The sequence below is a fragment of the Haliaeetus leucocephalus genome, unplaced genomic scaffold (genome assembly GCF_000737465.1).
Source record: "Haliaeetus leucocephalus isolate CR32 unplaced genomic scaffold, Haliaeetus_leucocephalus-4.0 Scaffold687, whole genome shotgun sequence".
NCBI classification, from domain to species: Eukaryota; Metazoa; Chordata; class Aves; order Accipitriformes; family Accipitridae; genus Haliaeetus; species Haliaeetus leucocephalus.
The window spans coordinates 3,447,133-3,462,642 of NW_010973123.1; the positions used below are offsets into that span (position 1 = coordinate 3,447,133).

Here is a 15,510-nt window from a genome sequence, read left to right on the forward strand (position 1 = left end):
GGGTCCCTTTGCTGCCCTCTCGCCAGCCCAAGTGCATTGGCACAAGGGCAGAGAGATTCTGGCGAGACTCAGCATAACCTCAGCCTGCTTTTGGCACTGGCAGCCAGGATGGTCGTGCTGGTGAGCAAGTCCTTGGGCTGCCACCCAAGTGACCTGGGTGGCTCCTCTTCTTCAGCACCTTCCTCTTCATTTTCTCCTCCTATTGCAGTAAAGCCAGGCTGCAGGGGTTTGTGGTTTTTTTTTAATTTTTCACTTTTTCACCCCTCTCTCAAAAGTTTTCTCTCTCCTCTCTTCCCCTGTCTTTCCCTTCTCTCTTCCCCAGGCTACGCACCGGTGACGGGGATGTGCCACCCGCTCCGCAGCTGCACCCTCAACCACGAAGACGGCTTCTCCTCGGCGTTCGTTGTCGCCCACGAGACTGGCCACGTGTAAGTCACGGGGACAGAGCTGGCTGTCCCCTTCGGCGGGGGGGACAAGCGCGGTGGTGCCCCTTTCTTCGCAAAAGAGACTTTCTGCTGGTGCGGGCCCATGGCATGCAATGGGCTGGCGTAAATCCCCTGGGAACCCGACTTTACACTGGCTTTTCCCACCAGGTTAGGCATGGAGCACGATGGCCAGGGCAACCGCTGCGCCGATGAGACCAGCATGGGGAGCATCATGGCACCGCTGGTCCAGGCTGCCTTCCACCGCTACCACTGGTCCCGCTGCAGCAAGCAGGAGCTCAACCGCTACATTCAGTAAGTCAATTTTAATGAAGAGGGGATGTTCTCCCTTCAGACGGCATGACTGCCTGCATTTTGTACCCAGCAGCTCCTGCGTGAAGCGAGCAGTGGACAGGTCCCCGTTGGGAATGCTTGTTTTGCCTGGAGTAGCAAAAACGGGTCCTTGGGAGGTTATTTTCCCTTTTTTCTTCTACTGACAGCTTTGGTTCCTTGCACAAGTCTGAATTGGTTTTGGGCTGCGGAGGCTGGAGGCAAATAGGAGCCTGATAAAAGCTGGAGATGTCAACAGAGCAATAGTATGCAGAAGCTCCATGCTGGTGGAGCCCAGATCCAGATCTCAAATATTTTTGTCGTTTGCTTTGGGCAGCCTGCGTGGTTTCCCCTTTGGGCTATAAAATATTCTGTGCCGCATAATAAAAAGGTGTAGAAACAGGCCAGCAGCTTTCTGTGCATTGGGGCCAAGAAGAGTAGCGGGAAAGCAGGTGGCAGTGGTGGCACCCACTAGCACCAAGGTGCTCCGCAGGCAGCGGAGGGATGCTTGTCTTTGGGTGACTGCACAGTTGGTCTTTGCTGGAAACAGGTTTTCCAGCGGCGGGTAGTTGGCATCAGCGCCAAGAGAATTCAGATTTCTCAATATCTGATTTTGGAGAGAGGGCTGGAGGTACGGGAAGGGGCGAAGGAGGGAAATCCTCCGTGTCTGACTCTGCTTTGCCTCTGCCTCGCACCTCTGCAGCTCCTACGACTGCCTCCTGGACGACCCCTTTGAGCACCAGTGGCCCACGTTACCCGAGCTGCCGGGCATTAACTACTCCATGGACGAGCAGTGCCGCTTCGACTTCGGGGTGGGCTACAAAACGTGCACGGCGGTGAGTAGGGGTTGCACGGCCTCGTTGCCCCCCCACCCCGAGATGCCCAGCTGGGCTCTGCGGGGGCGAGGAGGGGTGCCCTCAGCCCGCTGGGACTCCCCGCTGCCGTCCCAGCCCAGCTCCTCTGTGCTCCCCAGTTCCGCACCTTCGATCCCTGCAAGCAGCTGTGGTGCAGCCACCCGGACAACCCTTACTTCTGCAAAACCAAGAAGGGGCCACCCTTGGATGGGACCGAGTGCTCTCCGGGCAAGGTAGGGGCTGGTCCTGCTTGCCCCCTCCTCGGGAGGGGACAGGGACACCCTCGAGGGCAGCAGTCGGTGGGTGCCCCGGTTTTTGGCTGGCATTACTCCTTCTTTTCCCCAGTTTGTGCTCAGATGAGGACTTTGTTTTTCTTCTGATCTGCCTGCTTCTGCGGGGAAGCGGGACTCATTTTGTCACCTGGCAAAAGAGCGATGACGTCATTGCACATCCAACCTCATGATGTCATCAGGCTTTTACTTTAGGCTCTCTTAGCATGCCCGTTAGCACAGTATGAAAGCATGGATACGTTGGAAAAGCTGCTGGCCCGTGTAGGTTTTGGGTGGTTCTTTACCGGAGAACGGTTGGGTGTAAAGCATCCAACAACTTTTGATGAGTTTCTGTATAAATCCCAGCAATCTCGCTGAAAATGCAGCCTCCTTGGGTGCTTGAATGACGGTTTGCCAGAAGCTTCCAAAATGAGGCTTTCTGAAACGTGTACAGATGTGTTACACATCATGCTGGCACGTGGCTCCAGGGGACTGCAACATCTGGGCTGGGGACATCCACGGGCTGGTCAGTGTTTTGCCCCTTCAGGGACCTTCCCCGCGTCTGTCACGTTGGCCACCGAAGGCACCGTTGGCTTTTCGCTAGGGCTGGAGTTAAACCCAGCTTCACGCCAGACATATACATGCGCGGGAAGCTCTGGATTTCATTTACCAAAATGCCCAGCAGCTTACTGCTCTGCTCTATGCGAAAGCTGGGGTTCATCCCCACTGTGCCAGCAAGGAGACATCCCCAGGGCTGGTCCAGTCCCGGACCCAGGCGTAATTCAGTGCCTGCCCGAGGATGTGCATGGGTAGAGAGAGGCAGCTTGGCTGGAGAGAGAAGACCAGTCCAGGAACTCAAAAATACAGTGTTATGGAAAGAAAACCAAAGGGATTTGTTTCGCAGAGGGATCTTTGCATGTGCCAGCCTTGTGCCTTCAGTAGCCTTTTGCACGGGTTTGTCCTTCCACATCCTGATCTCACCGTGTCTGCAGCCGTGCAGCTTGTGTATCGTGTCTGGAGCAAATCACACCTCCTCTGTTGCCCGCTCTTCCAGCTATGATTTATAAAACCAAAACACTTGCGAACAAGTAAACCCTGGAGAAAACTGTGACAACGTAACCCAGCTGCCAGCTTCCCAGCTGATGTAAATCACCACTGTGCAGGCTCTTCTATACCAGATTCAAGCACAGATGTGTCAGGAACCTGCCCTGCTTATCCCTGCTCCTCTGCTGCATTTTCTGCTGCAAGTCCCGTCCGTGGAGCTGTGCTGGGCTCTTGGAGTGAAGCCATGGGCTGCTCGTACTCCTTAGTCGGTCCTGAAATGATGCATCTTGCTCGTCCCCAGGCTCGCATGCCCGGGGGCCCGCTCCTAGTCCTGCTTCCAATGGGAGGGATGTGCCCGAGGGTATGATGAAGGGCACCTTCCTCCCGTGCTTTCCAAACCGCGAGCCATTTTTTTAGCGCTGTGGGTGCAGGAGGGCTCTCTTTAGTGGTGCCGAGCGCTTTGGAAGAGGCAGGCGTGGAGCTCGCCCTTCTTTCTCCTCCCTTCCAGTGGTGCTTCAAGGGTCACTGCATCTGGAAGACGTCGGAGCAGCCTTACAGCCAGGACGGCGGCTGGAGCTCCTGGTCCAAGTTCGGCTCGTGCTCCAGGACCTGCGGGGGAGGCGTGCGCTCGCGCAGCCGGAGCTGCGACAACCCGCCGTACGTCTGGCCTTCACCTCCTTCCCTCCCTTTTAACAGGGGGTAAAACTGGAAGTGGCCGGGAGCCAGAAGTTCCTCGCTCTTCCCCTTGCGCGCTCGGTCGGCAGGGATGGGGACATCTGCTCCTGCGTGAGCTGTGCCACGCGTCCGGGTGCTGAGCTGCGTTGCGTTTCGACAGCATCCCCCTCCTCCCCGATGCTCTTTTAACCCACCCGTTTTATCTTCCAGCCCGGCGTATGGCGGGCGCCACTGCCCGGGAGCCACCTACGAGTACCAAGTGTGCAACGCTGAGGAGTGCCCGGGGCCCTACCAGGATTTCCGTGCCCAGCAGTGCTCCAAGCGCAACTCCTACTACACCCACCAAAACAGCAAGCACGCCTGGCTTCCCTACGAGCATCACGACGGTGAGCGGCGGCGGGTCCTAGCAAAGGAGCAGGAGCCCCGTTGCCTTCTCTCCCAAGAGGAGTGCGCGCCGGTGGCCGTCACCATGGGATGGAGACTGTGCCAACTGCACAGAGGTTGTTGGGTTGTGGAAAGCTCCTGAGCTGGAAACGAGAGTGCAATAAGCCAGCCTCAAGCAGCCGGGTCTTTAAAAATCAATCTCTTGTGCTTGCCTTCAGGTGTCACGTAGAGAAACCCAGACGTTGCTCTGGTTCCTGTTGTCTCAAAGCGCGGCAGAGGTGGGCTGAGAAGATCAGCCTGTGTTGAAACCTCTCCCTGCTCCTCCTGCGCTAGCAAGAGGAGAGCCCCTTGTAATGGTAGCCAGAGATTAATCTGTTTGCGCTGCTTTAAAAGTTTTATCTCTGCTTTCCGTGTGCCAAAGCACGCAGAGGTCTTGTTTTCCTTGGAGACGGTGGGGTGATGGTGCTGCCTCCTCGCTCCCGGAGCTGCAGTGGGGAGCATGCCAGTCCGGGCTGGGATGGGAGCCAGGTCCGCCTGCCTGGCTTGGTATTCCTCGTGCACGCAGCTAAGCGTCTTGCATTGCAGTGTCACGTAGCGTGTCCCGTCCAGTTGCCTTCTCTTAATTTCCCGAGTGTGCTGGGCAAAAGCACAGGCTCTTGAGCAGCAAACGGACGCGGCAAAATAAGGCACGTGAATAGCCTGGGCTTTGGAAGTCTGGCTGTGCTTAGGGGTGCAAGCTGAGATGGATCTTCAATCACCCTAACGTATTTCCACAAACCCTTTCTCCCCCCCCGCCCTTTTTCCCCTTTACTTTTTATTTTGCCGCAGATGCTCAGAAGTGTGAGCTGATCTGCCGGTCCGAGGGAACGGGGGACGTGGTGTTCATGAATCAGGTTGTTCACGACGGTACCCGGTGCAGCTACCGAGACCCCTACAGCATCTGCGTCCGGGGCGAGTGCGTGGTGAGGAGCTGACGGCTGCTGCGCAACTGTCCCTGTCCTTTGCCTGTCCAGGAGAGAGCTCATGCATCCCCTTGACCCACTGCCCCTTGGGGACGCATGTTTTAGCCCGGGGACCGACCCTGTGTGCAGCAAAGGGGATGGCGGACCAATGGGATGGGCTGCAGGGTTGTAACCCCGTGCTTGTCTTCTCTTCCCCACGGGTGACAGCACGTCGGCTGTGACAAGGAGGTCGGCTCCCTGAAGCAGGACGACAAGTGCGGGGTCTGCGGGGGGGACAACTCCCACTGCCGGACGGTGAAGGGCACACTGGCCAAGACCCCCAAGCAGCCGGGTGAGCGGGCTGGATGGGTTCGGGAGCGGGTTCGGTCAGGGTCAGCTGGATTCACGTATGGGTACGAGCGAGTACGTGTCTGGTTGGAGCAAACCTGCTCTTTCTCTTCCCTCCATCCTTCCTCCCTCCCTTTCAGCAGGTGTTTTGAAGATGTTTGAGATTCCAGCCGGGGCGAGGCATCTTCAGATAGAAGAGATGGAGCCGGCATCCCACAGCATCGGTGAGTATGCTATAATTCACCTCTCCCTTCACGCGCTACCTCTTTCTCAGCCCTATTGTGACAATTCCCACCCAAAGGCTCTTATTTGGGTCATTCCAGTCCTTCAAAGGCAATTACCAGAGGAAATGACGTTGAAATACCTCCTTTCTCCTCCAGCTGTTAAGAATCAAGCCACAGGTAACTTCATCCTTAACGCCAAGGGCAAAGAAGCCAAAAGCCAAGTGTTCATTGAGATGGGCTTGGAGTGGGAATACACCATTGAACATGGCAAGGAGAGCCTGAAAACCAGTGGTCCTCTGCATGAGGCCATCAGCGTTTTGGTAAGCCTGGCTGACACATCCTCTGGGGATGTTGGGGATAACCATCACCCAGCGGTACAGAGAGGGCAGGTGGAGTGAGATGGGATGTAAGAGGTGGTGGAAGGACTTTGGTGGAGAAAGAATGTAGGGCATGGCATTAAAACCAGGGGAGTGAGCTAGCCAAAAGCAAGGGGCAATGAGCTGCGTGCAAGAACGGCATAAGGATGCCTTGCTCAGGTGCTTGCCTTTGAGTCCAACTGTATTTTGCTCTGTGCAGCAATTGCTTATGACTCCACGTCTCATTTTAGTTATACTGGTATTTGGGGGAGTTAGGGATTGGGTTCCCTGTGAAGGGTAGGTTTGCACTCGCGTCCATCCCCGTGGCCGGCGCTGGCTTTGGGCGTAGGCTGTGGTCCTGCAGGTCAGAGGAGAGGCCAGGGGCACGCGACCCAAGGCTGGAGTTAGGATGTTTGGGCAGCGTTTTTCTCCACAACTGGAGAGGTACGTTCCTGAAGGGTAGACTGTGTTCAGAGCCCACCTACTCATAGAATCATTTAGATTGGAGAAGACCTTCAAGATCATCAAGTCCAACCATCAACCATGCCCACTAAACCATGTTCTGAAGTGCCTTGTCTACACACTTTTTGAATACTTCCAGGGATGGTGACTCAACCACTTCCCTGGACAGCCTGTTCCAAAGTCTGGCAACCCTTTCAGTAAAGAAATTTTTCCTAATATCCAACCTAAACCTCCCCTGCCACAACTTGAGGCCATTTTCTCTTGTCCTATCACTTGTTACTTGGGAGAAGAGACCAGCACCCACCTCACTACAACCTCCTTTCAGGTAGTTGTAGAGAGCGATAAGGTCTCCCCTCAGCCTCCTTTTCTCCAGGCTAAACAACCCCAGTTCCCTCAGCTGCTCCTCATAAGACTTGTGCTCCAGGTCCTTCACCAACCTGGTTGCCCTTCTCTGGACACGCTCCAGCAACTCCATGTCTTTCCTGCAGTGAGGGGCCCAAAACTGAACGCAGGACTCGAGGTACGGCCTCACCAGTGCCCAGTACAGGGGGACAATCACTTCCCTGCTCCTGCTGGCCACATGACTTCTGATACAGGCCAGGATGCCGTTGGCCACCTTGGCCACCTGGGCACACTGCCGGCTCTTATTCAGCCGGCTGTCAACCAGCACGTCCAGGTCTTTTTCTGCCGGGCAGCTTTCCAGCCACTCTTCCCCAAGCCTGTAGCGCTGCATCGGGTTGTGACCGAAGTGCAGGACCCAGCACTCAGCCTTGTTGAACCTCATACAGCTGGCCTCAGCCCATCGACCCAGCCTGTCCAGATCCCTCTATAGAGCCTTCCTACCCTCAAGCAGGTCAACCCTCCCTCCCAATTTGGTGTAATCATGTTGGAGGTAGTAACGAGGTTTGTTTCTCCTGCTCTTGTGTTCCGTACCATATGGCCATTGTTCACTTCTTTTTTTTTTCTTTGATGGCCTCGTCTTCCCTTCCCTCTCCCATGGCATCACTCCTTCCTCTCCTTCCCCCTCTCCGATCGTCCTCTCTCTGCCTGCAGGTCATCCCTCAGGAGGAGGAGGCGAGGAGCAGCCTGATGTACCGGTACATCATCCATGAAGACCTGCTGCCCATGATCGGAAACAACAACGTCCTGCTTGAGGAGATGGATTCCTACGAGTGGGCCCTCAAGAGCTGGTCTCAGTGCTCCAAGGCGTGCGGAGGAGGTAGTTTTCCCTTCATAGCAGCCTACAGCGCGTGTTTGGGAGGACACTTGGGTATGTTGGGCAGCGCGTGAGCCCTTTGGGGCATCTCTGGCTTGGAAACACTCAGATGCTGTTTTAAAGCGTTTCTCCCTAAGATCACACATTGCAAGGCTTTAGACCTAGACCTGGTACTGCTCGGAGGCCTGGCTTTCTTCTCCATGCCCATACCCATGTTCTTTGCACCTCTGTAATTTGAGGAATCTACCACATGGGAACATGAGTGTTAAGAACCATTATTGCAGAGCAGTTTAGGTGAGCATTTTAGCCAGTTTTTTATGAAAACAGGCTTATGTGATCATGTGTGCATACCTTTGTCTATCCATGTAGCTGCGATGACTTTTGAATTCCTCGGCTGTTTTTAGCAGGATTTGAGCCAAGGAGTAGCAATCTTGCAGATGACTGGTGGTGGCAGGGGGTGGACCAGAGTCCTCCAGAGGTCACTTCCAACCTCCCTGACCCTCAAATAATGGAGAAGACCTCGCGCTTCCACCTTGCGCTGGCCAGCTCATGGCTGGAAGACTTTTGGGACTTGCAGAGCTGGAAAGCGAGCTCTCGCTGGCTCCCCAGACCTTGCTGCAGCCTGGCTCCCAGCAAGGCGGCAGGCAGCTCATGGTTAAGGCTGGCGTAGCCCCGGTCTGGTCTGCTCCCAAGCAAACGCAGCTTATTTGGCAAATTAGAGCAGTGCTTTGGCTGGGCTTGGAATGTGCTGCTTCCCCCTCCCCCCCCACCTGGAGCAATAAAGCTGAATTTTTAGCTTGCAAAATGCTCATGGGGCTGGGGTGTCTGTCTCCACCAAGAAACTCTGATGTTTTGACCTGGGTTTTGGGGAGAGCAGCTTGGGGGAGGGAGGTGGTGGGGGAAGGCTGAGTCTGCTTCACCCCTCTCTGTGTGTGCACGCCACGGCGGGCTGGGTGACCCCAGGAGCCTGGGGGGTCTGGCACCCACACGAGCATCTTCTGCAAGCCTGGGCGAAGCACCGCTTGGGTCCCACCTGAGCGGTGACATCCGAGAGCACGCATCCTAGCGGGGATGCAGGAGGGGACTGGGCAGGGAGCCGGTGGGACCCCCGCACCCATTGCCTCACCACCCATGCTCTGCCCCTCCCAGGCATCCAGTACACCAAGTACGGCTGCCGGCGGAAAAGCGACAACCGAATGGTGCATAGAAACTTCTGCGACAACAGCAAGAAGCCGAAGCCGATCCGGCGGCGTTGTAACCTCCAGGAGTGCTCCCAGCCAGCGTAAGTCCTCCCCGGCCGTCCCGAGGTGCTCCCATCCCCTCTATGGGGGGGATGCCGACCGCTTCCCAGGTCAGGCATCCCCTCTTAACGCCTTCGCCGTGTCCGTCTTTCCAACCCCTGGCAGCTGGGTGGCCGAGGAATGGGGTGCCTGCAGCAGGTCCTGCGGCAAGCTGGGGGTGCAGGCGCGGGCGGTGCAGTGCGTGCAGCGCTTGCAGGATGGCACCAACCGAACCCTGCACACCAAATACTGCACCGGCCAGCGGCCCGAGACGCGCCGGCCCTGCAGCCGCCTGCCCTGTCCCGCACAGTGGAGGACGGGTGCTTGGTCGGAGGTGAGCTGGTGAAGGGGGAGGAAGCCCCCCCGAGCGCATGGTGGGGTCGGGAGGAGGGGTATAGGAGCTGGGTGTGATGGCCAGGTGCTTATAGAGCAGGCTGGTCTCATAGGGATGGAGATAAAGGTACAAGAGCTGGTGATTTTTTCACCAAAGTTTGTGGGGAAACTCAAAATTAGACAGGGGATATAGCATCCCTGTGCGCCCCAGCGGAGAATGTTTGGGGTTTGCTGGAGGGGGGGGGAAAGCCCTTATTAGAAAGCAGTAGTCAGCTGAGGAGTCGTTATTTGCCAATAAATACTCCTCCGGGGTGGCTATTGGGGCATGCCAGCTCCCCCCACTCCATCCCTGACTGTCTGTCTGTCTGTCTGGGCGCAGTGCTCGGCGAGCTGCGGGGAAGGCGTCCAGCAGCGGCAGGTGGTATGCAAAGGCAGCGAGAGTGGTGGGCGCTGCGAGGGGGACAAGCCAGAGGCCGTCCAGGGTTGCCACGTGGCCCTCTGTCCGGGTGAGAGGAGGAGGAGGAGGTGCGAGGAGGAGGGGTGGGGGGGCACGCACCGGTGGGGACCAACCTTCATGCATGCCTCCAGCCCACCTTGGCTTCAGGGGGATGCCAGCAAAGAAGATCGGGTTGAAAGTCCCTGATGGTGCTGGCAGAGAAAGGGTTAAACGCCAGCCCAAATATTGCACTTTTCTGTTCTTGGCCCTGATATTTGCTGTAGATGGTTTTGGGTTTTCTGGCAGCTTGGGTACGATGGAGATGGGCACCTTGGAGTTTATCTTGGGGTTTTTTGGGTGGCTTAAGCGCTGGGTCAACTGGGTGCTCCCCAAGGGGCCTCATTTTGAAGGAGATCCCTTAAAACAAACAAAAAACCCCACCAAAACCCCTCCTAAGGTATTTCAAGTGCCCCCAACTTCCCGTGGCGCCTGGGCATCATGGTGCTCTCTCCGCAGGAAACCTCTCCGGCATCACTGCCAGCGCCGACGCCGACGACCACAGCACACCCAAAGGGCAGCGGGTGCCCCAGGACGGGGCCAAAAACCCTGTTAGCAAGATCTCCTCCAGTAAGTGGCCCTGCTTGGGTAAGGGTGATGCTTCCCAGGAGAACAGGAGAACCCTCCCGAGGGCTTCTGCAGCTCCTCGTGGGAAATGGAGGCGGGTCGGAGGGAGGACACACATCCAGCAGTGGTTTTGGGGAGTTTTGTCCTCTGTTGCTGCATTCCTGCTTGCAAAGCCTGCCGCTCGGTTGCCATCTCGTGGAGTCTGGGATCTTGCAGTTTCCACTGCCTTTGGCTGGGCACCGCGTCGCACTCCCTTTTTCTCCTGGATTTTATGCCCTTTCCTTTTTACCTCGAACTTTTTTCAGTCTCCCATGTTTACCCGAGCAGGGAGATGGCTTCTGGCTTTTGGCCCTTGCTCCAAGCAGGGGATTGCTTAGAGCGTTTCAAAGCTGGGGCGAGATGCATCACGATCTGGTTTAAAGTGCTGGTTTGGAGCATTCCTTGCTCTCTGTTTTTCCTCCCGTGCACAGAAACCTCGAGCGCTTTGGCTTCGTTTTCCAGCTCCTTCACCCCGCCTTCCTATACAAGCATTGCCAAAATTGCCGCCTCGGGGCAGAGAGCAATTATGGGTTTGGCAGCATCCTGCAACGGGGGCACCTCGTTGCCTTTGGGACCACCAGCAAGGTGCAGGGGTGGGAGCCTAACGCCGTCGTCATCTTGCGCGCTGTCTGACGCTGCTCTGTCCCTCTGCAGGGGAGCCTTGCCTTGGGGACAAGTCCATCTTCTGCCAGATGGAGGTCCTGGCTCGCTACTGCTCCATCCCCGGCTACAACAAGCTCTGCTGCGAATCCTGCGGCAAGAAAGCCTCCTCCACCACCGGCTCGCCCCCGGCCACCGGCCCCAGCGCTCCCCCAGGAACCGCAGCTCCCAGCCCCGCTCCGCCGCTCTCCCCCAACCCCACCGTCCCTGCACGGGGGGGACCCGCTGGGGACCCCACGCCGGTATCTCGGGCCAGGCTGGTTGCCGGTGGAGGAGGGAAGCCCGGCAGCGGTGCTTTCCCTGGGGGGCTGCCAGCCCTGAGGGAGCCGGGCAGGGGCCAGGCAGCCAGGTAACCCGCTCGGGACCACCTCGCCGCGGGGCAGGGGAAGCCTTTCACCTCCCTCCCTTCCTCCCTTTCCTCCTCCTCCTCCCACTCTTTTTCCTCTCCTCTCCGCTTCCAGTGATGGTTTTCATGGGTGGCACTGCCAGGTTTGGAAATGACCTGGCTCACCCAGAAATTCCCGGGAAAACCACTTTTTTTCTCATGATCTCCCCCGCCCTCCCAGCTGTGGCGTGGGGTTTTTTTTGACAGCGCCACAGAAAAAAAGGTGAAAAGGAGCAAAAAAAAAAGCGACAGCAGCTTGGCTGCGGGTCGACGGGCTGCTTTCTCCCAAGGTGCTAAAAAAAGATTTGGGGGGGGGGCTTTAATGTTGTTTTTTCCTTCCCCATGCCCCCAAGATGTGCTGGAGAGGAGGGTCCTGGCTCGGGGTTCAGCCCCAGTGCTCGGAGCTTGGGAGTAGCAATGGGAGGGTGCTGCAAATTTGAGGGGACAAGCAACTGGAGGGAGGTGGTGAGGTGGGGAGGGGGAAATGTCAGGAAATGCCCAAACTGCTGCCCTGGGCTGTCTCTGTTGGGGTAGAGGGTTTGGGAAGCATGTCTGGGGGAAGGATGGAGCGTGAAAACCAATAGACCAGCTTCTGTCCTGCATTGCAGGACAGGCAGGAGATGTTCCAGGCAACTTTAACGTGAGCAATAAGAACAAGGTCAAAGACCAAAAATACATGTAAAAAATGCCCGTCACCTGGCGGTGACTTTTTAGCCAATACTGCCCTTGGCCAGCCTTGAGCTGATACTGATGCGCAGCCTCCCCAGGACCACCAGCCTCATCCCTGCACCCTTGTACCCAGTGCCTGTGGGGCATCAACTCCTTTCAGAGGGAAATGGGGATGACTGGGAAGCCAGGAATGGATTTTAGGGGCAGTTACAAAGAAAGGAGAGAGGAAGATGAATCTGCGTCCTTTTTGTCACTTGGGAGGGGCTGAAAGGGAGATGATTAACGCCGTTAAAAAATATTGTGCCAAGTACTAAACGTATGCACAGCACTTTAGGAGCCTAGGGCTGCGTGCAGCTTGCTTGGTGTCAGGCCAGCTCTGGGCTCAGGGTCTGCCTGGAGGCGTTACAGTCCTCAAAACCTCCCCAGAGCGGGGTCAGGCAACCTGCTGTGTCCCCAAGGGGTATCCCTGAGGGGTGTCCCCGAGGGGGCTGCCGCGGTTTCGGTGCTTAGGGGTGTGCAGCCTCCCAGCTGAGGGCATCCAGCACCTCCAGGTGCAGTGGCAGAGGAAGGTGGGCTTCCCTGCGGGATGAACGCTGGTAGGGAGGAGGTTTTGGGGGACAGAGAGGTGGAGTCCGAGGAAGGCAAGGCTTGGCAGGTAGACCAGTTTGGCATTGCAAAGCAGGATCTCTTGGGAGCACGTGCATGGTGTGGGTGCATCCGCTGGCCCTGATGGTGCCGCTTCCCTGGCCGTCCGATGAGCAGGACGGGGCATCTCGAGGGGCACTGTTTGGTAAGCTCTTCAGGTGTCCAGGGCTTGCTGGCGAGGCAGCCAGGGGTGCTCGGCACGTTGGTTTTAGGGCACGCTGCTGTTCGATGCTGGTGCTTTCAGTGCCGGGGCAGAGCGCTGCATCGGTAGCACTTGTGTGGCTGCAAGAAACTTGAGGTCGGGGCATCTCGGAGGAGCTCACGTCAGTGTGCGAGCTCCCCTCAGCCTTTGCTGGTCCAGCGTGGATTGCAGCAGGGGAGAGATTGAGGTACACGCTTGAATTGAACCGAATGGAGACCCCTGTGCATTCCTGATGTTTTAAGCATTGGACTCCCTCTGCAATGCTCCCCTGGAGCTACCCAACAGTACAGAAAGGGCTGAAGAGATGTTAAGAGGGCAGCTTGTGCACCCTCCTGCCCCCGGATCGCCTTCAAGTCAAGGCTGGACGAGGAGCATTTATGGAACTACTCTTAAAAGCACCTGGGGCTGGAGGTCCCCTGCCCTTTGGCATTAAGTGGGCTTCACGAAAGACGGAACAAAGCCACACGTCTGTCTGAGCCAAGCAACCAGCACACCTCGTGGGAGCAGACAGACAGAGGGATGCCTATGAAACGCTGCGGCGGGGTGCCCAGGTCCGAGGCGTTGCAGGTATCGGTACCCACAGGATCGACGAGACACTCTGGATGTACCAGGGTGGGATTCATCCCTCAGACTGCTGACACTGCCGCCGTGCCCCTTGCCAGCCTGTCCACCAGTACCGCCCTCCGCGGGAGTGCCAGCATTTATTTATTGTGCCAAAGATAACGCTTTGTTTACTCTTCAAGGAGCATCTTTCCCCTGCGGCGCGGTGCAGGGTGTGCCGCAGCCTTCTCCTGCTGCTGGGACAGCCCTTGGCTGGCTCAGGGCAGGACTGAGCTTGCTTTGCCTTTCCCTGCCCCAAGCAAGTCTTTTCTCCAGCGTTCAGCCCCCTGCCCTGTAGCCTTGGAGGCATGGAATAAAAACAAAGCCTCCCCCCCACATCAAAAATGGGCTGTAATGTCTCCAGGGCGCAGTCGATGCGCGTGCATGCATGCGTGCTTGCTCCTTCCTCCCAAATTCTCGTCGGCACCCCTCCTTTCAGTGCTGTCCTGGGTGGGCGTTAGTGCTTTATTGCATTAGGAATATTTGCGGTGGTTCCTTGCTATACCTCGGAGGAGAGCGGTGGCTCAGGACTGGCCCAGTCCCCTCGCACCCCACAGCCGGGGTGCCCGGGGGGGGCTTCGGGGCAAGGGGGCTGCGCTGCAGGTGCTAACCCCCGCCTATAGCCAAGAGAGGTGGGCGAGATTTAAAGCAAGGTGCAATTAAACCCCCCCTCTCCTTTGCCACATGTGGGTGCTCTGGGGCGGTGATGCTGCAGGGTTGGGACCCAGCACTGGGTATTTATTCCAGGCGAGCGCAAGAAGCGCCTAGGGCGGGCTGAGGTTGGGCGGCTTCTCGCCGTATGGATGCCACGGTGCGTGGAAAGCTGCGGCGTGGGGATGGAACGCTGCGACAGCCCAGTTCCCAGCAGGGATTTGGCCCTGTCTTTGGGAGGAGGGGGTGCGTCTGGTTCCCCCCCCATCCTCCTGAGCCGGGCAGACGCACCAAGTCATTCCTGTGATGTAACCTTGTTCAGTGTTACAATGATGTATAAAGTTTTGTACATACGAGATTCAGAGCTTTTTAACTTTTAATATTTATTAATTTTGTTGGGTTCTCTTTTTTTTTTTTGAACTCTAACATAATGTAAAAAAATTAAATAAATCCACATCAAAACCTCTTTCTGTTGATTTATTTGGGGGATGGGTGTGTGTGGGGGGGGAATACGATTGTGACCTGTGTGTGGTTGTTGAAAGAAGTGGATTTCACACAGTGAGCCACCACGTCTTTATTTTATTTCAACTCAGCCACTCCTCTCTATCAGCCAGAGTTCACATAGCTGTTTTGAGATGATTTTATTTTTTTTTTCCTTTTAAATAAGACAAAGACCCAGTGAAACCCACGGATGTCTAAATTACAAGCACCCTGTGATGGCTGTAATACCATTTCATGACACCCAGCTGTTTGGCTTCGCTCTCGCAAGGCTTATTTCTAGCTGCGGTCGGCAACAGCTTTCTGGCACAACGTGCTCGTTCCCAGGGTGCAGGATAATGTCGGGATCACCGGCCCGGCCCTCCCTGCTGCTGCAAAGGGCTGTGGCCATGGGATGGCTGGTGATCTCCTGGGGATCCTCCTAGGACAAAGCCAACCAGGGGTTTTATTGTGCTGCAGGTCTGCAGTGACACGCTCCCCTGGATGCACGGTCCCGGAGGGCACGATGCTGCGTCATGGGGTCGTGGGGCTGAGTCTGACCCTGCTGCTGCCTGTCTCCGTTTGCTGCTTTCTCACTTGCCGTGCCACCCCCTCTCACATTGCAGTACCCTAAGTCAATTGAACTGATGGTGAAAAGCACATTGCTGACCCCCCGGGACATGGCTTTGGTGCCATACGCCTGCTCCAGCTGTGCCTGCTACTGTTGGCATAGCAGGAGAAAAACCTCTACGTATATACATATATACACACACAAAAACATACAGCTTAGCCATTGTAAAAATAAAAGATGTGTTACTGGTTCAGGCCCAAACGAGCCCCTGAGCTTGCACTGACAACTGGTACCCACGGTCGGGTAATAAATAAAGAGCGATGAAACCGGGGCAGGGCTGAAGCTGCAGAACAAACCCCACCATGGGCAGCGATGCCCAATGTTGGGGTGCGTTTTGGCAGCCCCCCCCTTCC

The 15,510-nt window shown here is 56.6% G+C and overlaps 1 protein-coding gene across 1 annotated transcript in view; it reads left to right on the plus strand.

Moving 5' to 3' along the window:
* ADAMTS14 (ADAM metallopeptidase with thrombospondin type 1 motif, 14) overlaps window positions 1–11,250 on the plus strand; it is a 35,693-nt gene extending 24,443 nt beyond the window's left edge. Inside the window, exons 7-22 of the mRNA XM_010580004.1 lie at window positions 323–428; window positions 594–737; window positions 1,456–1,588; window positions 1,726–1,839; window positions 3,428–3,576; window positions 3,805–3,980; window positions 4,807–4,940; window positions 5,148–5,271; window positions 5,408–5,491; window positions 5,648–5,811; window positions 7,363–7,528; window positions 8,675–8,807; window positions 8,932–9,139; window positions 9,518–9,644; window positions 10,091–10,201; window positions 10,892–11,250. Of these exons, the coding sequence (XP_010578306.1) occupies window positions 323–428; window positions 594–737; window positions 1,456–1,588; window positions 1,726–1,839; window positions 3,428–3,576; window positions 3,805–3,980; window positions 4,807–4,940; window positions 5,148–5,271; window positions 5,408–5,491; window positions 5,648–5,811; window positions 7,363–7,528; window positions 8,675–8,807; window positions 8,932–9,139; window positions 9,518–9,644; window positions 10,091–10,201; window positions 10,892–11,250 (2,432 nt within the window). The remainder of the gene's footprint in view (window positions 1–322; window positions 429–593; window positions 738–1,455; window positions 1,589–1,725; window positions 1,840–3,427; window positions 3,577–3,804; window positions 3,981–4,806; window positions 4,941–5,147; window positions 5,272–5,407; window positions 5,492–5,647; window positions 5,812–7,362; window positions 7,529–8,674; window positions 8,808–8,931; window positions 9,140–9,517; window positions 9,645–10,090; window positions 10,202–10,891) is intronic.
* Window positions 11,251–15,510: the final 4,260 nt, after the last annotated feature.